We start from the raw sequence: 21,789 nt of genomic DNA on the forward strand, positions 1-21,789 counted from the left end.
AATTACGAAATGACCCCTTACTTACCATTTCTTGTCTAACAACCCCATCTTTTATTAATTCTTTACGAATTGACCCCCACACACATTTTCCAAAACATTCACAATTAAAAGTGGCCCAATACAACAATCAGGCCCATAAACCCCAACCTTTATTTATTATACAAATCAACCAAGCAAATAGAAATAGAAAGCCTTGCTTGATCTACACGGAAGCTTCTTTGAAGCTCTTGGTCAACCAGATGGCAGTCTCTCTCGGAGACACTCTCTCCGGTCCAAACGGTTTAAGGAGAACCCCAAGCTCTTCGTACCTCTCCTGCTGTAAAAGCCTCGCGCTGAACTCCAGCAGTCCCTCCAGAGCCTCCGCACGCTGCTGATACGACGACGTGTCGAACCTTCTCTGTTTTACTTCCGACACTGACCTTGTCTGAACAGTAGTTGTACACTTGTCTTTCGTCGTCGTCATCGAAGAAAAAGAAGATCGCCTGGCTACTCCTCCTGAGCTGGTTGTCTCTCTGTTCTGGAAGAGATCTTCGGGGTATTCAACGATCTTGTCGAACCTTGGAGCGTTTACAGAAATGTCCGATTCGCAAGCGTAAGGGTTTTCCACGACCAACGGAAGAGATGCTCTCCTCCTCCTATCCGTCTGATAAAACACCACACAACAACACTGATCACTACTCTGTCTATTACTTTAAAAGCTTTCTTTTCTTTTCTTTCTTACCAGTTGAACAGTACGGGGGGTGCTTGACGGCGTTTCAAGCCTCTTTGGCTGTTTTGTTGAGGTCCCGGCCATTCTCGGGGTTTTAGCTGCTGCACCAGATTGCTTCTTGACTACTCCTTCTTCCCTTTGTGCAACAATCTCTTCGCTGACGACTCCAACTGTTACTTCTGACACTTTTCTTCGCCTGAACATTGGTGAATGGGATGCTCTCCCTGAAGAAGACACAGAGCCTGCTTCTGTATCAGATACACTCGGATTCAATCTCCTGTCGTTGCTACTAAACGAACGCCTTCTTTCCTTCGTCTCACACCACTGGCTCCGTCTGGGACTCTCTAGCTTCATATAAACCATGCTGATGTAAGGCTGAAGATAAGGGTGGTTTAGCAGCTCGCTTGCCTGCATTGACATGACAATAATATCCTTAGATCAACTATGGTTTAATACCAATTGATAAGCATTATAGGAAACTTACACTTGGCCTGAGTTCAGGATTTTTCCTCATCATACTTTTGATGAGGCCTCGGCTGCATGCAGATAAGCAGAGGAAAGAGGTTGTTGGTTACATTACAGCCTAGTTAGTCGATTTATTAGTGTTAACAGAGAGAGAATATGGTTACAGGCTTACAATGAGCCGGAATACATGGCAGGGATGGGATCCATTATCAGTTTGTGTATTTTGCTGATCAATGTCTGCACATCCTGTTATCAACAGTAATATGTCACCATTTCATCTTTTAAACTCCAAATCAGGACTCAAAAACTGATCAACATAATTTAATAAGGACACTTACAGTAGCTTTGAAAGGGGGCTTATGAGCAGACATTTCGTACATGCAGCATCCTGCTTGCCACAATGTATTAAAGGTTAGTCACAAGCTCAAAAAGTGTTGGATGATAAGTAGAAAAAAAGCTAATGAAGAAATGAATAGTTATATACTTACCCAAAGACCAAATGTCTGACTTTGATCCGTAAGGTATGTCAGCAAGAAGCTCAGGGCACATGTAACTTGGAGTCCCAACAACCTATTAAAACACACACACACTTACTTTGACTTTTCATTACAGTTTCTCAGAAACAATTTGTTTTTGTTCAAATATAAAGAACTTACAGAGGAAGTAAGGTCATCAGAAGTGAGAATCTTAGCGAGGCCAAAGTCACCTAAGACCAAAATGGTGGATGCGTAAATTAGATCACAAAGTGGCAAAGACAAGTGAAACTCACAGAAACTTACCAAGCCGTATGTCTTGCTCTTTTGTCAAGAATATATTAGAACACTGAAAAGAAATGTGAATGAGACAGTTAGATGGTTGAGATAAACGAAGAGAGTTGTAGAAGCCATTGAGGTGATAGATCTTGTACCTTGACATCACGGTGAAGAATATGGTTGGAGTGCAGATAATCGAGTGCCATTAGGAGTTGAACAAGCCATTGGCAGAGTTTCTGCAATATTTGATTGTTTATCTTCGTCAAATTTTTAAATGGCAGTCACCATATATTGTAAACAAGTGAAGAAGACATAATGGGAGAGAGACAAAACCTCTTCAGGGAAATGAACACCACATGCTCTTTTTATGGTTTCTGTCCTGCAAGAGGATTCATCAAATTGAAAGTAAGTAAGAGGCAAAGTTTCTTGTAACTTAAAAATTTATTTGTGAAAGCCGTTTTACATGTCTCCGCCTTCGCAGTATCCAATAACGATGCACACATAGCAACCCTGGAAAACATGATATGATAAGTCTTTTTTTTTTCTTTGCAGAGAATGCGCAAAAAAAAAACACAAAAGAGGCAAAGCACAAGAGACCTTTTCAACCCATGAATCTTTGTACTCAACAACAAATGGATTTCGGACAGTAGAAATGAGCTCCATCTGAAACCATCGTCCAACCTCATCATCTTAAAAAAATATTAATAATAAAAAAAAGGTGGTGGTGGAAGAGAAGAGGTAAACCTCCTGATGAGCTGAACGGCGAGCCCTATCAGACTGACGAGCGAGACGAATCTTTTTCAAGACGTATCTGTGAGAATTCAAGAAGAAGCAGAGTAAACATGGATAAGAAGAGCAGAACCAGGAACAATTAAAAGAAAGTAAGTATAGACATGTACAATACTTCTTTCGTTCTTGTTTGTGTCTGACAAGAAGAGCAGAGCCAAAGGAGCCTTTCCCAATCTGTTCAAGAACTTCATACCGCTCCATGATCCAAGTTTCACCACAAGAGTCTTGTAACAAACTGGAAGCATATATATATAGTTATATGAGAAGAGTGAAAGAATAAAATTAAGTACTACTAATACTTATTAAGATGATTGGAAACTAGAAACAGGCAGGCACAGAGAGACATAGAAGCACACACCGCACAACTATTAAAATTAATTAAAAAAAAAACAGTAATGGAATCAATCTACTACAGAAATCCAATCAGTGTCACGTCAAGCACCAAAATAAGATCGAGATGTAGCTTTCAGCAAAGATTTATGATTGCTTTCATCAAAACAGTAATCATGACAAAAGTGTGAACCAGCTCCCGTAATCATATACTCTTCTTCATATGCACAAAGACATACTGATTTTAATTTTAAAAAATGAACTTTTAAATAAAATATAAATTGTATTAGGTCTTTTTTGGACCTTGAATCGTACCGACACCCTGGTAGATGAGCAGGGTATCGAATTACACTGTTACTTCTACTACCAAAATGCCATACTTTATCAAAAGAAACAATTTTTTTATATAATTTGAAAAGCAGAGAGAGAGAAAAAGCCAAGGAGAAGATGATGAAGAAGAAGCCAGACGATTCGTCGGAGAGCGGCAAAAATAACAGTTTCTTTTCCCCTTTTTTCAAAATTTCAAATTATATATATTTCCTTGCAATTTTTTTTAAAGATAAATAAAATACTACAAAACAAAACTTTGCTTTTTTGCAAATTGTATAATGATGGATGGATAATGATTTGCTCAAAGTACAAACACTCATCCTTCTTTTTTGGGTGTAAAACACTCATCTATCTTTTTAATGCAAATTTAATTTCAGTGTAAAAGCAATTTAAAGATGTGTCTTTTCCATAATGAATGCTTTTTTGAAAGTTAATAATCCCATTTAATACTTTAGTTTTGCTTTAAAGATGAGGTGCACGAGTCAAGCTGGGCCCAGTGGTCCCCCAATTAGAGAGGACGTATTCTAATTCTGTGAGCTGGTGTTCACCGTGAAACAGTCTGGGCCTGGGCCTGTGCAATTAAACTACACCGGCCTGAAGCCCATTCTTCGCCTCCGTAAATAACAGTCAAAGTCCTTGAACGCAACCGTTTTCAGCTTGATGATGGCTCCTCCGGGGAAGAAGAGGAAGGGTGAAAAGGCGAAGAACGGTGCTCCTCCTCTAGATCCGGAGGCTATCGACTGCGAGTGGTGGGATACTTTCTTCCTCCGAAACTCTTCTCTCTCAGGTTCCTCCTTCATTTCTCTTCTCCTCGATTAATCGGCTTGACTCTTGTACAGTGTTCAATCTATTAGTAGATTCTTCTCATACGCACTACAGCTGATGTTGCTTAATTGTAGCTCAGTCCTCCACTGGTTGGTTGTTTTGCAATTGGCAGGTGTTAGGGTGCCCTTGGACGAAGATGATGCCTTCAAGTACTTCTTTAGGGCTTCCAAGACGACCTTCAGCTACATCTGTTCCCTCGTCAGGGAGGATCTTATCTCCAGGCCTCCCTCTGGTCTCATCAACATCGAAGGCAGGCTTCTCAGCGTCGAGAAACAAGTCGCCATTGCTCTCCGAAGGTTGGCTTCTGGTGATTCTCAGGTCTCCGTCGGTGCCGCCTTTGGCGTTGGCCAGTCCACTGTCTCCCAGGTTACCTGGAGATTCATCGAGGCCCTCGAGGAACGCGCCAAGCATCATCTTAGATGGCCTGATTCCGACAGAATTGAAGAGATCAAGTCCAAGTTTGAGGGCGTGTACGGCCTCCCCAACTGCTGCGGTGCCATAGACACAACGCACATCATCATGACTCTCCCTGCTGTGCAAGCCTCTGATGACTGGTGCGACCAGGAGAAGAACTACAGCATGTTCTTGCAAGGTGTCTTTGATCACGAGATGAGGTTCCTCAACATGGTCACCGGCTGGCCTGGCGGCATGACCGTCTCCAAGCTCCTTAACTTATCAGGCTTCTTCAAACTCTCTGAGTCTGGTCAGATTTTAGACGGGAGTGCCAAAACGTTGTATCAAGGAGCTGAGATAAGAGAATATGTGGTTGGAGGGTTCAGCTACCCGCTTCTTCCTTGGCTTATAACTCCTCACGACACCGGCGACGATCCCTCTGATCCCGTGCTTGCTTTCAACGACAGGCACGAGAAGGTGAGGTCAGTCGCTGCTACGGCCTTTGCACAGCTGAAAGGAAGCTGGAGGATTCTCAGCAAGGTTATGTGGAGACCAGACAGGAGGAAGCTGCCAAGTATAATACTGGTGTGTTGTCTACTGCATAACATCATCATCGATTGTGGGGATTATCTGGAAGACGATGTTCCTTTATCGGGTCATCACGACGTGGGATATTCAGAGCGGTACTGCAAGCAGAGCGAGCCGCTTGGTAGTGAACTCAGAGGATATCTGACTGAGTATTTACAGAGGTGAAGAAGTGGTTGAGAGCTTTATCGCTTCTTAAAGCCCATCCTATCAAGTCCACTGAACAATGCAGCATCAGTAAAGTAATAGCCCAAAAAAATATCTAGGGGCAGAAAATTTATGAAATTTTGTAACTTCAAAAAAAAAAGACGATTCAAAAAATAATCAAAACAGAAGCGTTTATTTTGCAAATGTGTAGTTGGGTTCCATTAATAAGGTGATTCAAAAAATAATAGAAAAGGTATATGCTGTGGTGGATGTGTTTTGGTGCTTTGTGCTCCCAAATAACAACGACGGACGAAGATTCCAAAACATATTCACATGATGGAGAAAAACTATAGTATATAAATATATAATTAACAGAAAGTAAGTTACGTAATATCAAAGAGAGGCGTGAGATGGTGCTGTTGCTGAAAGAGTGGACCCTTTGGTGGGTTAGCGTAAAAAAAACAAAAACGTTGTTAGTTTCTATCTGTGGAAGATATTTATATTGCAAGTAGGGATGTTAATTCACCAGAAAATGACTCGAGATGAAAGTAGAAAGAAAAAAAATTAAATAAATGGAGGTCATATGATCATAATTAGGAGCAGAAAGAGGCGTGCGTTGCTTCAAGTTGTAGGAATCGTTGGAGGGTGGGTTCACTGCTGCGCCTGTCTATTTGATGAAAAGTCAAAATTAGGTTTGGAAAGGAGAAGAAAACATAGTAGTAGTGTACATGTTGTGTTGTGTGTTAATAAAAGGAAAGTTTCTCAGAGTTGGAGGAGGGAGGCTTGGCTGTGTCCAAAGAAAAAGGAGAATCAAAACAAAGAAAGACACGTACGTATCTATATCAGTTTTAAAGTTTTATCTAAAAACTAATATAATAATGGGCGGGAGAGAGAGGGGAAAGGAATAATCAATTTTCTGGACCCAGAGAGAGGGAGAGTGAGACTTGGGCGGTGAAACAGTAAAAAAAGAGAGAGAGAGAGAAATGATTTGGTCAAATTGTTGAGAGTTTGTCTTCTTCTTCTTCTTCTTCTTTGCGTTGTGTGTGGAGATCACAATCAATCTATTTCTTCTTCTTATTTCTAAAGTCTCGTGGCTTCTTGTCCCTTGGGAACTTGTCTTGTGCCTCTCCACCACATAACATATATTACTCGTGAATTCGAAAACCCTAGCCTTGCTCCACAACTCCCTCCCTCCCTCCCTTTTCGATTGATCATCTGCTGGTCTCCTAGTCGCCAGAGAGAAATAAATGGCGTCCGGAGGCGGAGAGGCGGTGGAAATCGGATCCGACTCCAAATTAGGGGGAGTCGGGAGCAGGAGCGCTGGAGCAGTAGGAGGAGGAGGTCAATACTTCAGGGCAGATACTGTTGATTTCAGCAAATGGGATTTGCATATGGGTCAAGGCTCCTCCTCCGCTACAAGGAAGACTCCGATGCAGGAATGGGAGATCGACCTCTCCAAACTCGATATGAATCACGTCCTCGCTCGCGGCACTTACGGCACTGTCTACCGCGGTGTCTACGCCGGTCAACAAGTCGCTGGTCCGTTGTACTCAAATGTTCTTTTTTTTTATTCTTTGTAATAGAAATTGATACGATTTCATTTCATTTCATTTCGTGTGTGACCAGTGAAGGTGTTAGATTGGGGAGAAGATGGTCTCTCAACAGCAGATGATCTGCGCATTTCCTTCGAGCAAGAGGTAGCCGTCTGGCAGAAACTCGATCATCCCAACGTTACCAAGGTTGCTACTCGAGACTTTCACAACCATTAGTACTAGTAGTAGAACAAGCTTTGACTTTAATTTCAAAATTTCCTTTGCAGTTTATAGGAGCATCCATGGGGACCTCTGATCTGAAGATCCCTTCTGGTAGTGATTCTGGTGGAGCACATCCTGCCAAGGCCTGTTGTGTTGTCGTTGAGTATGTCGCTGGAGGCACCCTCAAGAAGTTCCTCATCAAGAAATATAGGAGCAAACTCCCCATCAAGGATGTCATTCAACTTGCTTTGGATCTCGCTAGAGGGTAACTAACCACTCTCTGCCTTTTTTTCTATTCCCTGATTTTGGGATTATATAGTATATATATGAGAGATTGCATCCTTTTATTTGATAACAAGACGCCTATCTTTTTTCTGTCTTAGGCTGAGTTACCTCCACTCCAAGGCGATTGTGCATCGGGACGTGAAGTCAGAGAACATGTTGCTGGAAACTAACAAGACGCTCAAGATTGCTGATTTCGGAGTCGCTAGAGTCGAAGCTCAGAACCCTCAAGACATGACTGGTGAAACTGGAACTCTTGGATACATGGGACCTGAGGTATTTTTTGTATTATTACATCCTTTTTGTGTTTCGTAATTGTGAAAATAAATATCGTAAGTTTTTGGGGGTGGTGGATAGGTTCTGGAAGGAAAGGCTTACAACAGGAAATGCGATGTGTATAGTTTTGGTGTATGCCTCTGGGAAATATACTGCTGCGACATGCCCTACGCTGACACTAGTTTTGCTGAGATCTCTCATGCCGTTGTTCATAAGGTCTCTCTCTCTTTACAGTCTCTCCTATTAAAGGGTTTTTAATCAGAAAATGTGATCCTCTCTCTCTTGCTTGGTTGATCACAGAATCTGAGACCAGAGATTCCGAAATGCTGCCCACAGTCGGTGGCAAACATAATGAAGAGATGCTGGGACCCGAATCCAGACAGGCGTCCGGAGATGGAGGAGGTAGTGAAGCTACTAGAGGCAGTAGACACAAGCAAAGGAGGGGGAATGATACCACCAGACAAGTTTCAGGGGTGCCTCTGTTTCTTCAAACCTCGTGGCCCCTGATCTCTCTCCCTTGGCTGATATGCTTGAGAGCTGCGTGATTTTTTTTTTGTTGAATTTTTGTGGTTGAGACATTGGAGTTAGAGTGGTGTGGGTCTTTGTCATAAGAATCTCTCTGCTCTCTCTCTCTCTCTATATATATGTATTTACACACAGTCCTGTTGTGTATAAAAACTGATGATAAAGCTCTGTTTGTTTTTTTTCTTTTTATTTTATGAGGGAATGTGGATCATCTCTTATCTGATAATAATACAAAAAAAAAAAAAAGTTGATTCGTACAAGTTGGATATATGGAAACGGTAATGGAAGTAGAGGCAAGTAAGAAGAGTGAAGAAGGAGAATGGTACGGGAGGGTGTGATTGAAAAGTTAAAAACAATTGGGGGGTGATTTTGTGACAAGGGTAAAAGATAAAGGTCTAAATCAACAATATTGCGAGAGGTTTCGTAAACAACAACACATGTATGGGTTAAGTAGGTGTCGGCTGAGAGAAAGGGAAGAGGAGGTAGTTCACATTTTTTTGGATTGTTTACACTTTTGCACAGGACGTAACAACAGTAGGGATGGTGACGGGAAACACGAAGGCGGAGGCGTTTTACTCGATGAAAGAGTTGTTGAAGGAGACAGGAGGGTATGCGATAATAGACGGAGGGCTAGCAACGGAGTTGGAGAGACATGGAGCGGATCTCAACGATCCTCTTTGGAGCGCCAAATGCTTGCTCACCTCTCCTCACCTCATTCACACCGTAAATACAATCACCTCTCTTTCTCTCTCTTTTTTTTTTTTCTCTCTCTGAATCGAACGTTTTGCTCGCCTCGTACAAATCCATCCAGCTGCTTGAATAAAACCCTAGATTTAGATTTAAAATTGCATTATTATTATTTTTGAATAGTGGAGGAACTGCCATAGGTGTAACTATCAGGATGAAGGTAGAGCATCCCTCATGTTCATTATTTTAGGTATTAACAAGACTACTGATTCCACCGGCATTGATAAATATTTAAAGCTGTCAACCTTCTGAATCCTAAACCCTTTTTGTGTGTGTGGTAGTTGCTAATGTTCATCTTTCTCCTTTTTTTTTGTTTGTGTTGGAAAAGTTTCTTTCTTGTGTGTACTTTTTAGTGGAAGTATCCCGGAGGTCTCTTTTTTTTTTTTAATTGAAACTCATATACTTAAATATAATAGAGTTACGGTTGCTCTCTACGCTCATATATTATGTATGGATTAATAATAGCTGCTGGTTATGTTTGCTGATGGAGCAGGTGCATCTCGATTACCTTGAAGCTGGTGCTGATATCATCTCCAGCGCTTCTTACCAGGTTCTTTCTTTCTTTCTTTCTTCATCTTTTTTTTTTTATGGGGGCACTAAAACGTGGATTGAAATTTGTTGAACAGGCCACGATTCAGGGGTTTGAAGCAAAAGGCTATTCGATAGAGAAAAGCGAATCATTGCTAAGAAAGAGCGTTGAAATAGCATGTGAAGCTCGCAACACCTACTATGACAAATGCAAAGATGATAATAATAAGATTCTCAAGAAGCGGCCTATACTAGTTGCAGCTTCTGTTGGTAGCTACGGTGCTTTCTTGGCTGATGGATCTGAATACAGGTTTACACCCCTGCATTTTTCACATGTCAGATTATAGTTGGTCCTTCATAATCTCCTAAAAACGATATTTTGGATGTGTTGCTCTGTCAGTGGAATCTACGGTGATTTGATAACGCTAGAAACACTCAAGGATTTCCACCGGAGACGGGTCCAAGTTCTGGCAGAGTCTGGTGCCGATATAATAGCATTTGAGACCATTCCAAACAAGCTTGAGGCTCAGGTACCTGCTCTGATAATATAACATGTTAGCTTCTTCTTCTTCTTCTTCTTTCTGGTGGGGTGATATGATGGGTGTTAAAGGTTTTAGGGTTTATCTTTTATAGGCGTTTGCTGAGCTGTTGGATGAAGGGGTGGTGAAGATTCCAGGGTGGTTTTCGTTTAACTCCAAGGATGGAGTGAACGTGGTTAGCGGGGATTCCATCAAGGAGTGTATCTCCATTGCTGAAACTTGTGAGAAAGTAGTGGCGGTTGGGATCAACTGTACCCCTCCAAGATTCATAGAGGGCCTTGTTTTGGAGATTGCAAAGGTGCTTGGCTTTGGATAACACATTGGGTAATCATTTTTTTTTTGTCAGTGTGTTTGGGAGACTAATAGAAAAGGTTTTGCATTGGTGTGTAAAGGTGACGAGCAAGCCAATACTAGTGTATCCAAACAGCGGAGAAAGATATGATCCTGAACGGAAGGAGTGGGTGGTAAGACTCATATTTCGTTTGAGATAACAAGTTACTGAGAGCTGGAGACACACATAATTGATAATAAAAATAATAATTTGGGGTGGGTGCAGGAAAACACAGGAGTTGGGAATGAAGACTTTGTGTCGTACGTAGAGAAATGGATGGATGCAGGAGTGTCGTTGCTTGGAGGCTGCTGCCGCACAACACCAACCACCATCAGAGCCATTCACAAGCGACTTGTTTCCCGCAGATCTCTCTTCTCCTCTTCTTCTTCTTCTTCCTCCCACCATTAGCTTTCTTCCTCCACGTCCTCTCAAAACTTTTTGCTCACTTAGATTTGTTGTATCAAACATATGAATGTGCTTTGTTTTTTTTTTTTCCTTCCTTTGCCAAAAAAAACAAAGACGAGCTTTCCACTTTTAATATCAATCAACGCTATCAAAAGTTTTGGGTAGACTCAGGAGGATGATGTCCGTCTCCTTCTCTAGACGCATTCACACACAAACAAAACATAAATGTAAAGTAAAGCCGTTTGCTTAGTGGCTCACTACTGACTAGTTATGATGCACATTTATTTGTTGGTGAGGCTCTTTCTAACTTTTTATTATTTTTCTGTCTTATTGTGTATAGGCTCCGAATATGATGAGTCTTGACTTATATCCCAGTACATGAATACAACACAATGCCAAAGACAAAAACACTTATTGATTACTAAAATCAAAAATAAAAATCATAGACTGACAAATACGCTACTAAACCCCCTCCTGTTGATCAACAAAACAAATAATTGCCGATGTCAACTTGATGGATGGTAAAGGCATTTCCCTTGGCGACAAATTAATGGCTTTTTACACAAGTATATATACACCCAACCCTTAATCACATCATTATCATCATCAATCATATATAAAATCGGGGTGGTGATGAGATCCTCTCTCGATTGCCTGGTGGTTCATCATCTTTTGGTTTGATTCCTGAAGTACATGTTCTTCCCTTCTTTGCTTTTACAATCTCTCGTGATTTTTCACTAAAGACATCGCATGCCATCTGTTTTGCTCTGCACGCTTTTGAACAGAATGCCCCAAAGTAGCTGCCCTTTTGCAAACACACATACTCACTAATTATACTTGTAGTAGATAAACTTATAAAGATTTTGGAATAAGAATAACACTTCGATACGCCACATTAACTAACTACTTACCCGTACATGAAAACGGCCTGGTCGTGACGCAGCTTCTTCTTGCAGAAACCGCATTGCTCAAGAAACGTTTTGAGCTTACCTTCATCCTTCCCTTTCTCCTGGAACCAATCGCAACCAAAGGTGCTGGCAGCGTGAGTCTCCTCCGGATGCTTATCGGCAAAGCTTGGAGCCCGGGGTCGCTTACTCGTAATCACCATATCTGTCCTCATACCGGAGGAATGTTTTAGGGATCTCAGATTTTCCCAAGTGGAACTAGGGTTTTTTTTTAATATATATTCTCTCTCATATATTTGTAAGTATTTATATATACAAGTTTTGTGGGATCACTACAAAAGATTCTCTAGGTATATATGACAAGTAGCTATGAATATTTTGTGTAAGATTTTTTACTTTTTAGTATTTTCAAATATGGAATTATTATCATTGGAATCTTGATGACAACTAATAAAATTTTGACTCTCTTTTTTTCTGACATCTACAGATTTTTTACATTTATTCTTCGTTTATATTATTTGATTTTATCATTTTCAATTTCAAATTAAATACATGAGTTATTCCATGCGTACTGATTTACTAGAATATTTTTTCTTTGTCTATTTAGCTAAGATATCTAAAATATTTAGAAACAACAAAATTTAATAAAAATTATTACCAATTTCATATTTTAAATCCTAACGTGACATTATTTGTTACCATTTTAAAAAGACAATAATTTTGATTGATTGAGTCGGCATCAAAGGACCAATCGGGTTTCGGTTCGGGGTTCAATCGAATTTTAGATTTTTGGATTTATAAATTTCAGTTTCTATCGGATATTATTAAAAAATTGGTTAGGATTTAATAACATTTTCAAAACCCGGTTGAACCCAATATAATTTCAGGTTTCAGATCTTAATCGGATTTTTCGGTTCCAAAATATTATTTGTACTTAGTTAAACATAAACCAAATAAAAATACAGTAAAACAAAGACCGAAAAACAAAATTTTGAAATGAGAAATGCGCTTGTCACAATTCTTGTTGGTTCTATTGTAATTTTTAACAAATGAAATTAGAGGATAAAAACAATATTAAAGAACAAAGCTCAAAAATATGTGCAAACACATCATATTCGATAAATCCAAAGCAAAAATATATTGAACATGAAAAACTCGACTATATAAAAGAAGGAAGAACACCAAATACCAAAATATATTTATTAATTTTTTTGTCAGCAATATAAATAGACTCAGTTAAAACTATGTGAACCAAACTATATTAAACTAAGGACTGAGTGAATTATTCATGTAATAGATACTTGTTTTATATCAATACTATTAAAATAAGAGTATTCTGGTTACTTGTTTGGAACTGGTTCATGTTTGGTATGAGTATTTTTTTGATCGACATCGAGAATACCTAAGGGTTTTCTTGAATAACCAAAAGATCATCAGAGTTATCAATAGTGAGCTCATGGATACAGAGATCTTCGGTATCATAACTGATATCAAGCAACTCTCCATCTTGTTCACCTCTATCTCTTGGAAGCCAACTCGTTACCAAAGATGGTGCTCCGTAACTTTGTCTCTGTTATGGACCCCTTATTGTGCTGAACTTATTTTCTTAATATATCGTTGGGTTGTTCAAAAACAAAAAGAGCACTAAATACCAAAATATAACAAACTAAGCATTGAGTGAATTATTCATGTAATAGATATATAATTTATGTACTCTATTAAATTTTAGAGTGTTTTGCTCACTTATTTGGAATGTGTTCATGTTTGGTATAAGTATCTTTTGGAATTTTAAACATTTCAAATTTTTTTTTTTTTTTTTTTGATGAAATGTGAAATTTATTGATAAGAGTAAAATAATAGGCATTTACAAAAGAATATGGAAACTATATGGGTAGGCTATACAAAGAAGCAATATTTTATGAAAAAAACCTATGGCCTGTCAAATACTTCAAACCAACGTTGAAGCAATCCAGCAAACCGATGAACCGGCCCATAACGAAGAGAGCTGATCCTGTTCCGTATGGCTTTATCAACGATCCGGATAGCTTGGTCCACCGTACGAAAGCCTCTCTGGTGTCTGCGTTCATTCCTCTCCTTCCACATATAGTAAACACAAGTCTGGAACACCATTTTCAGTAGGATCTTATCCATTAGCTGAAGATTATTGTTAGTAACAAACTGCAGAGTGAGCGACCAGTCCGGATTGATCCTTCTGCCACACAAACTACCTGCTAGTCTATCCCAAACAGAGTATGTGTAAGGGCAAGCAAAGAAGACGTGATCCCTTGTCTCATCCCACTCACCACACATCACACACCCTTGCTGAATGCCCCACGCCCGCATACGATCTCCTGTAGAAAGTCTGTTCTTAACAGCCAGCCAGACAATGAAGGAGTATCTAGGGACTCCTTGAGTGAACCAGACACATTTACTCCAAGGTACAGTGGCCTTTCTCACACGTATCTGATCCCATGTTCGAACCGAAGAGAACTGCGCTTTATAAGTGTCCTCTGCATGTTTCCAAAGAACCTTATCCCTCCCTTGATCTTCCTGCGGCACCTGAATATTCTGGATACTCTCATATAAATCATGAAAGTGACGACTACGCTGGCCTCGAATGTTCCAGCGAGATTGAGCAACTGCATCAATAACTCGAGCATTCCGGGCTACTCCAAGGTAACAAGTACCTACAGCGCCAGTAATGTCAATAAGCCTGCCCATCTGCAGCCAATCATCAAACCAGAAAAAAGCCTTTTGTCCATCATTGATCTCAAACCGAATAAACTGATAAGCTAGAGGCCTCAGCTTTAATAATTTCCTCCACATCCAAGAACCCTTTCCATTCTCCTTAACATCCCAAAACGAGTTCTGTCTCAGCAGATATTGCTGTATCCAAGATACCCACAGCGAGTCAGTGTTCGTAAAAATTCTCCAGATCAGACCCAAAGCAAAGACCTTAGATGAATCACGCAGCTTTCGTATACCAAGACCCCCTTCCTCTCTTGGACAGCATAGATCCTCCCATGCCACCTTAGCCTTGTGAGTTACATTAGGAGACCCAGACCAAAGAAAAGCACTACACATGCTTTCGATGGTATCAAGACAAGCTTTGGGAAGTATAAAAGCTTGACTCCAGAAGTTAACAATACCAGAGATGACTGATTTGATCAGTTGAAGCCGACCAGCATAGGACAAACACTTATTTCGCCATGATAACATTCTGCCACGCACTTTATCTATCAATGGCTCATAGTCTTGCTTTGTAAGAGCTTTGGTAGTAAGAGGCATCCCTAAGTATCGAACTGGCAGGTGACCAATAGTGATCCCTATCTGTGCGGCTTCTGCTAGCAATAGATTGATGTTCTGACCAGTGGCGAAGATGGAAGACTTAGTAGCATTAATGTGAAGACCAGATATGCTTGAAAACTGATCCATGACCGCCAAGACCCCCCGCAAAGATCTTACCGTACCGTCTGTGAAAACCAAAATATCATCAGCAAAACTGAGGTGAGTGAGCTGAACTTCTTTACATTGAGGATGGTAATCAAACTGCCGTGCATGTGCTGCCTTGTTCAGCATCTTCGACAACACATTGTTCAGTATAACATAGAGGTAAGGAGAGAGAGAACATCCTTGTCTTATTCCTCTAGCACTCATGAAGAAACCTTCAAGATTACCATTCACTGAGACTGAGAAAGCAGCAGTAGATATACAGACCTTAATCCAGAGGATAAACTGCAGTGGGAGACCCATAGCTCTAAGAACCGAGGTGATGAACGACCATTTGACAGTATCAAAGGCCTTAGAGATATCAAACTTCACCGTGGACCTGCTAGAGTTAGAGGACCGATGATAGCCATTAACCAACTCAGATGCAAGGAGGACATTCTCCAATAATAGCCTCCCTTTAATAAAAGCAGTTTGATTCGGTTCAATAGCCTCAGGAAGCACTAACTTGAGCCGTCGCGCAAGAACTTTAGAGATGACCTTATAAATCAAGTTGCAGCAAGCTATGGGCCGATAATCCTTCATGGTCTGAGCCTCCTCCGTTTTTGGTACAAGAGATAGGATCGTAGCATTGATTCCCGTGGGCAAGAAGCCATATAAGAAAAAAGACTGCACTGAGATAATAAATTCCTTTCCAATAACCGGCCAAGCAGCAACGAAGAACTCTTTTGTATACCCGTCTGGTCCAGAGACTTTGTCATTTGGTAAAGCGTGTAGTGCAGATGTAATCTCCTCCGGGGACACAGGGGCAACAAGCATAGCAGCTGTCCCAGCAGAACAACGATACGTTAATAACTCTTGGATCAGAGGGAGAGATTCTTCGCCATTGTCATTCTCCTCCATTTGGAGAAACCTCTGGAAGTGAAGAACCGCCTCCTTTTTAATATCAGATAGCCGAGTGAGGGTTTCACCAGCCTCATTCACAAGGAATCTTATGGTGTTCTTAGTTGATCGTGTCTGCACTGCTCGATGGAAGAAGACTGTGTTGTGATCTCCTGCTCCAAGCCACCTAAGGCAAGACTTCTGCCGATAAAATTTTTCCTCAATGCTAGCCAATTTATTCCAACGATCAGATGCCTCAGCTGCTGCCGCAAAAGTAACAGGATTGGGATCCAGTAGCACCATATTCTGACAGCGACACATCTCCTCAAACGCTTCTTTAGTTCTAGCGGGCAAATCTCCATAATGCGTCTTGTTGAGCAATCGCATATCATACTTCAAAGTCTTCAGCTTAGCATGGAATCTACTCAAGGCTGTACGAGAGTGATGGATCGGTTGGGCTGCATCCCATACTCTCTTGACCGTGGGGAGAAACTCATGATGCTCAGTGAGATAATTAAAGAACTTGAAGGGTTTCCTTGCCTCGTTAGTAATCCCTGAAAGACGAACTACACATCTGGAATGATCAGAAATGCCTCCTGCCTCAAACCGAGAAGACGATTGAGGAAAAGCCCTTAGCCATGAACTATTTATCAAAGCTCTATCAAGTTTCTTTCCGATGGGATCCTCATCCCTTTTGTTCCACCAAGTGAAAATCGCACCAGAGAAAGCAAGATCAGTAAGATTACAGTCCCCCACTGCTTCTTGAAATTGTCTCATACCCGTCTGGCTAGATCTAGAAGCTCCCCCACGTGAGTGCTCACCAGAAGTAAGTGTGACATTGAAATCACCTATCACTATCCAGGGCATATCGAGGTGCCTATAGGCTGCTTGTGTACCTCGAAGTTCCTCCCATAACCTTCTCCGTTCCACCTCACAGTTCGATGCATACACAGCTGAGCAAATGAATTGCTCATTTGTCTCAGGAATCTGAACTGCACAAGTTACAACCTGAGAACTGATATGAAGCTTAGTAGCCACTACTTTATCAGACCAACAGAACCATATACGGCCCAAATCACTGAATTCATAGTTAGCCAAGGAACCCCATCCCGGAAGAGAGGCTGCTAAGCAATCGTGATACTTATCATGTTTAACCCGCGTCTCCAACAAACACCCAAACAAAAACTTCTCTGCCAAAACCCATCGACGAACCTCCCTATGCTTGCGCGACATATTGAAGCCACGCATGTTCCAAGCGAAAAAAGACGTCATAACTTCCTACTGGAAGTTTTTTTGGAGCAAGTATGGGTCTTTACTCTAAGGTCTTTCGAGCGAGCAGGAAGCTGCTTGCTCAACTTGAGACTTGGACCAGGGCGGAACCGGCCAGTCCTAGCAGGATCTTTCAACTTGGTGTCTTCAGTCAGCAAATCTGCAATCACCTCACCTTCTTCCAACTCTTCTTCTTCATTAGTAACGTCCTCCCCTATCCCCTCCAACGCAAGAACACTGAACCTAGAAGGCGAGATGAGAACGTCATTCTGTCCCTGAACTCCATCAAGACTTTCTACAGCTTTTGGCACCTCTGATGTTACCAGATTAGGGTCTATCCTCCCCACCACAGCCCAATCCTGCGTAGCTGCTTCCAATCCATCAGAACATGATGTGTTTCCCTTCTCAAATGCCTCACGAGATATATCACCCACATTGTTACTTCCCAACGCAGGCGGTAACCCCTCAAGCTCTTGAAGGAGCTCAGTAACCACGTTTCGATTTGTATTAAAATCATATCGCACCGTACCATCACCATTAATGACCACATCACTCACCCCTGCATCCTCCTTAGGAACCTCTACCTCTTTGTCTTTCTGTAACACTGTTATCCTCTTGGACTTACAGTTCGAGCCTTGGTGCCCCCAAGCATTGCAAACGTTGCATTTCGGAGGTAACCAAGGATAACACACTTCAATCATCACTGTCGCACCATCCTTATCCAAACAACTTATTTTCTCCACCAGAGGTTTGTTAAGATTCACCTCCACCAGGACTCGTGCCACATCAAGTCTAGTGCACCTCTCAGTATGAGGATGGAGCTTGACAAACTTCCCTGCTGCACGGCTTAAACACTTCAGAGCTTTGTGGGAAAACAAAAGGCTCGGAACACCCTTAAGATCGATCCAGATAGGCATGGCCGATAGGTCTGGTGGGTCTAGAGCAGTATCAGGAGACCATTCGTTAACCACCAGAGGAATGTCAGCGATATGCCAGTAGCGCCTCTGCAAAACTCTAGCTCTCATCTGCGGATTCTCAATCCGAAACAGAACAGTAGTCTTGTCGAGGAACTGCACATCAATCTTGCTTCCCATTTTTGGGGAGGACCACAATCGATTCACGGTGGCATGAATTGATCCGACATGAGGGGCATCCCCAATGAAGTACCCAACCACATAACATCTCCAGAGCGGATTTGGATCCGTGAGAATCTCTTCCGGTAGTGTGATTGAAACCACACCATCAATAGGTTCCGACGGAGGTGCCGGCTCCGCAAGAGGAGACTTTCGCCAGGGAGAGCCAGTCTCGGGAGGAGAACCAGTCACCAATCTCGGAGGAGCATCGTTGAGAACCACCGTCAGAGGGAGTGAAGATTCGTGAGGAGAGTCGCCGCCGTCGCCATCGCCTAGGGTATCCATTCTTTCTTTGTGACTATTTTCAACTTTTTCACACTAACCATTTTTTCAAATTTTTTGAATATTCATTTGGATTCGGTTAGGATTATACTCATAATCCAAATAACAATAAAACAAGACAAGTTATATCGGATTCAGTTCAGTTCGGATTATTTTTATCGAGCGGATTCGATCCGGGTTTTTGGATTTGGTTTATTGGGCCACCCTAATTGAATCCACTTTCGATGATATCTATAATATTATTTGTGAAGTAATTTTTTGCATTTGAGCTATCACGGTAACCGTTAAAATGGCTAATATTGTTTATATCCTTAGATATATTTTTATATAATTATCCATTAAACATAAATTAAATATAATAAAACTATATATTCAAAAGAAAAACAAATCCATGTCTATTTTATTATTATCCAAAATAATATATTTTTCAGTAGAAAGTTTTCTAAATGTATATTTATCAAATAAAAAAACCTGAATTTTAAATAGAAAAATCATTCTGTGGGCTAGATAATTATAAGTATCTATATTAGATATGTTTTGATAAACATAACTGAAGATTTTGATAATTGATAAAAAAAATTAAAAAAAAACACAACAAAATTGTATATAAATAGATTTCTACAATATTTTTTTATTTCTACAATATTTACATAATAACATGATTGCTTCTAATTTTCTATAAAATAAATATATATGCTTTAGTGAAAGACTGCATCATATATGAATAGTTTGATGTTAAATTTGTAATTGAATTTGTAAGTGTATATTAAAATAAATTATTTTACTGATTTTTCAATTAATAACCAATTGATTAACTAATCAGATTGGGCTTATACATGTTATTGTGCTCACTCTGTTTCAGTTTTGGGCTTAACAAATCAATTAATAATATATGGGTTTTAAGCATGGACTTAACCGAAATCATAACTTAACCCTCACCAGTCACCAATGGAAACGACGATGAGTTTTAATTAGTGTCTATGCAGCCTGAATCACCCACACATTTGTTTCTCTTTTCTTGTGAAATACTACAACAAAGCTTGCGTCGCCAGGGCCTACTCGTTAAGAAGAAAAGCCCAATATGATGACATCGGAAACGCGATCATTGAATAGGGTCCATGCACTCCTATCTTTTCGTGTGTGGATCCCGCATGCGTTAGCCCCACAGCCTATATCAGTAATAAGTCCTTTATCATCATCATAATAATAATAGTGATAAGTTGATAACGAATGATTATTAATCGCAATAATTTACCTTTTTTAAAACAAATTCTATTTTCTTGTGTTGATTAAACATTGGTAAATGGTAGACAAGAACACAATATTTCGTATTATTAATGAGGTAGAGCTAACACAAGATCAACAACAACAAAAGTAGTTGCATCTTCCATTTACCATCAACCATTTATAGTTGTGATCATGCAAGTGATTATTAGTATTAATATACTAACCCGTCCTGTAATGGTTTGCATTATTAGTATTAATATATAATAATATGTCATATAATGGTTTATATTTGTCCTTAATGCAGCAAGATTCAAGACCCTTCAAGTTTCAACTATGGACATACACACGTGGCGCTTAAGTAGATCTTAATTATTGGATTGAGCATAGCAGGTGCAGTTATGGGACCCGTCCTGATAAATTATTACAATATTTTTATTTAACGTAACTTGTTCTTTATTTAATCAAACCAAATGAAAATGATTTTAATCATTATTATTAGAGAAAGACAAATGAAATAATGACAAAAGTGGCAAATAGAATAACTCAATAGCATTATGAAAAAATACTGTGTGATACAGAGGCCCAAACATCAATGCAAAAATAAAATGGATCGCCGTTAATAATGCATACTGTATTCCATGAAATAAATAAAAAATCTATCTTATTAAAACTGAAGTACAAACTGAGATTGTTTGGAAACATGTATATGAGTTTAAAAAATAAGAGTGTTTGGTAACATGGATTGTAGTCTTTTAAAAAAATATTACTTTTGTTTGGAAATAAAGATAGTAGTATTTAGCAAAAAAGTAATGGGCTTATGATATTAAGAAAAATTGAAAGTCCATCATATTATAAGAAATTATCTATTTGGGTCAGTTTTAAAATGAGTCAAATCATTTAAACTTTTTTTTCAAAACTAACCATAAAACAAAATTTAAACTTTATATACATATTTCAAATCAAAATAATAATTCAAAATTGATTTACATCATAAATTAATTGAAAAATATACATATATTCAAAAATAAATTTTTACTAAACTCTTTTTCAATAACCATTACTTTTGTTTGAAAACAAGGATAGTATTATTAAGCAAAAAAGTAATGGGCTTATGTTATTAAGAAAAATTGAAAGTCCATCATATTATAAGAAACTATCTATTTGAGCCAGTTTTAAAATGAGTCAATCTAATTGCCTAAAACTTTTTTTTCTAAACTAACCATAAAACAAAATTTAAACTTTATATACATATTTCAAATCAAAATAATAATTCAAAATTGATTTATATCATAAATTGATTGAAAAATATACATATATTCAAAAATGGATTTTTACTAAACTATTTTTCAATAACCATTATAAAAAATGTTGTCAACATATATATAAGAAAAATACAATACGAAGCCCAATTTGAAATACCAACTCAAATTATGGTTTTTATATTTCATATTAAGTTTTAAAAATATAATATATGTAATTATTTATATGATGGTACATATAAAATACGATTAATTATATGATGATAATATACGATACATAATAATGACTAGGGATGGACTTTCGGTTACCCATACGAGTTTGGTTCTGATCGATTTGCATTTCAGATTTCCGGGGTCAAAGATTTCAGCCCTATTAGGATGTTTCTAAATTTTGGTTTGAGTGTGATTCAGACCTTTGCGGGTTTGGTTCGAGTTTGGATCCATTTAAATTATTTTTAAAGTTTTAAACCATTATATATTTTAAATTTCTCAAAATCTATAAATAAAATAATATATTTCCTATAAATTTAAATAACATATGTCAGAATACCTAAGCTTAACATATCAATTGGCATTTAAAATTTTTGGATACAAAATCAATAAATATTTTAAGTATTTTTGGTGATTTGAGTATACCTTAACTATTTCAGATATTTACTTTTGACTATCTATA

General features: G+C 39.2%; 5 protein-coding genes across 11 annotated transcripts; 3 read left to right on the top strand and 2 right to left on the bottom strand.

Moving 5' to 3' along the window:
- Nucleotides 1-27: 27 nt before the first annotated feature.
- Nucleotides 28-3,541, bottom strand: LOC103862728 (serine/threonine-protein kinase Nek4). 6 transcript variants are annotated; one of them, XM_009140406.3, is made up of 15 exons: nt 3,349-3,541; nt 2,831-2,950; nt 2,671-2,737; nt 2,524-2,589; nt 2,390-2,436; nt 2,260-2,305; nt 2,082-2,162; nt 1,954-1,996; nt 1,831-1,880; nt 1,663-1,744; nt 1,513-1,562; nt 1,347-1,420; nt 1,194-1,245; nt 722-1,117; nt 28-643 (listed from the first exon to the last, which is right to left on the bottom strand). In XM_009140406.3, exons 2-15 carry the CDS (start codon nt 2,914-2,916, stop codon nt 203-205), a joined length of 1,581 nt encoding a protein of 526 aa, XP_009138654.1. In that variant the 5' UTR covers nt 2,917-2,950; nt 3,349-3,541; the 3' UTR covers nt 28-202. The 6 variants fall into 6 exon arrangements, with proteins under 6 accessions (XP_009138654.1, XP_009138657.1, XP_009138653.3 ...); XM_009140409.3 differs by having other exon boundaries at nt 3,361-3,525; XM_009140405.3 differs by lacking the exon at nt 3,349-3,541 and adding an exon at nt 3,015-3,328.
- Nucleotides 3,542-3,774: 233 nt separating this feature from the next.
- LOC103862727 (protein ANTAGONIST OF LIKE HETEROCHROMATIN PROTEIN 1) lies at nt 3,775-5,596 on the top strand. The gene is made up of 2 exons (XM_009140404.3): nt 3,775-4,162; nt 4,313-5,596. The coding sequence occupies exons 1-2, from the start codon at nt 4,036-4,038 to the stop codon at nt 5,344-5,346; spliced, it is 1,161 nt and encodes a 386-aa protein (XP_009138652.1). The 5' UTR covers nt 3,775-4,035; the 3' UTR covers nt 5,347-5,596.
- Nucleotides 5,597-6,227: 631 nt separating this feature from the next.
- LOC103862726 (serine/threonine-protein kinase STY13) lies at nt 6,228-8,385 on the top strand. Its single transcript, XM_009140402.3, has 6 exons — nt 6,228-6,864; nt 6,952-7,064; nt 7,145-7,344; nt 7,463-7,637; nt 7,719-7,853; nt 7,938-8,385. Exons 1-6 carry the CDS (start codon nt 6,573-6,575, stop codon nt 8,142-8,144), a joined length of 1,122 nt encoding a protein of 373 aa, XP_009138650.1. The 5' UTR covers nt 6,228-6,572; the 3' UTR covers nt 8,145-8,385.
- A 65-nt stretch (nt 8,386-8,450) lies between these two features.
- LOC103862723 (selenocysteine Se-methyltransferase) lies at nt 8,451-10,901 on the top strand. The gene is made up of 7 exons (XM_009140399.3): nt 8,451-8,885; nt 9,403-9,459; nt 9,536-9,747; nt 9,838-9,967; nt 10,071-10,274; nt 10,369-10,440; nt 10,533-10,901. Exons 1-7 carry the CDS (start codon nt 8,703-8,705, stop codon nt 10,713-10,715), a joined length of 1,041 nt encoding a protein of 346 aa, XP_009138647.1. The 5' UTR covers nt 8,451-8,702; the 3' UTR covers nt 10,716-10,901.
- A 159-nt stretch (nt 10,902-11,060) lies between these two features.
- On the bottom strand, nt 11,061-17,466 carry LOC103862725 (LINE-1 retrotransposable element ORF2 protein). Of its 2 annotated transcripts, none has more exons than XM_009140401.3 (2): nt 11,624-17,466; nt 11,061-11,512 (listed from the first exon to the last, which is right to left on the bottom strand). In XM_009140401.3, exon 1 carries the CDS (start codon nt 17,216-17,218, stop codon nt 13,547-13,549), a length of 3,672 nt encoding a protein of 1,223 aa, XP_009138649.2. In that variant the 5' UTR covers nt 17,219-17,466; the 3' UTR covers nt 11,061-11,512; nt 11,624-13,546. The 2 variants fall into 2 exon arrangements, with proteins under 2 accessions (XP_009138649.2, XP_018514059.2); XM_018658543.2 differs by having other exon boundaries at nt 11,061-11,517.
- Nucleotides 17,467-21,789: the final 4,323 nt, after the last annotated feature.

Source organism: Brassica rapa, chromosome A04 (genome assembly GCF_000309985.2).
Source record: "Brassica rapa cultivar Chiifu-401-42 chromosome A04, CAAS_Brap_v3.01, whole genome shotgun sequence".
Lineage (NCBI taxonomy): Eukaryota > Viridiplantae > Streptophyta > Magnoliopsida > Brassicales > Brassicaceae > Brassica > Brassica rapa.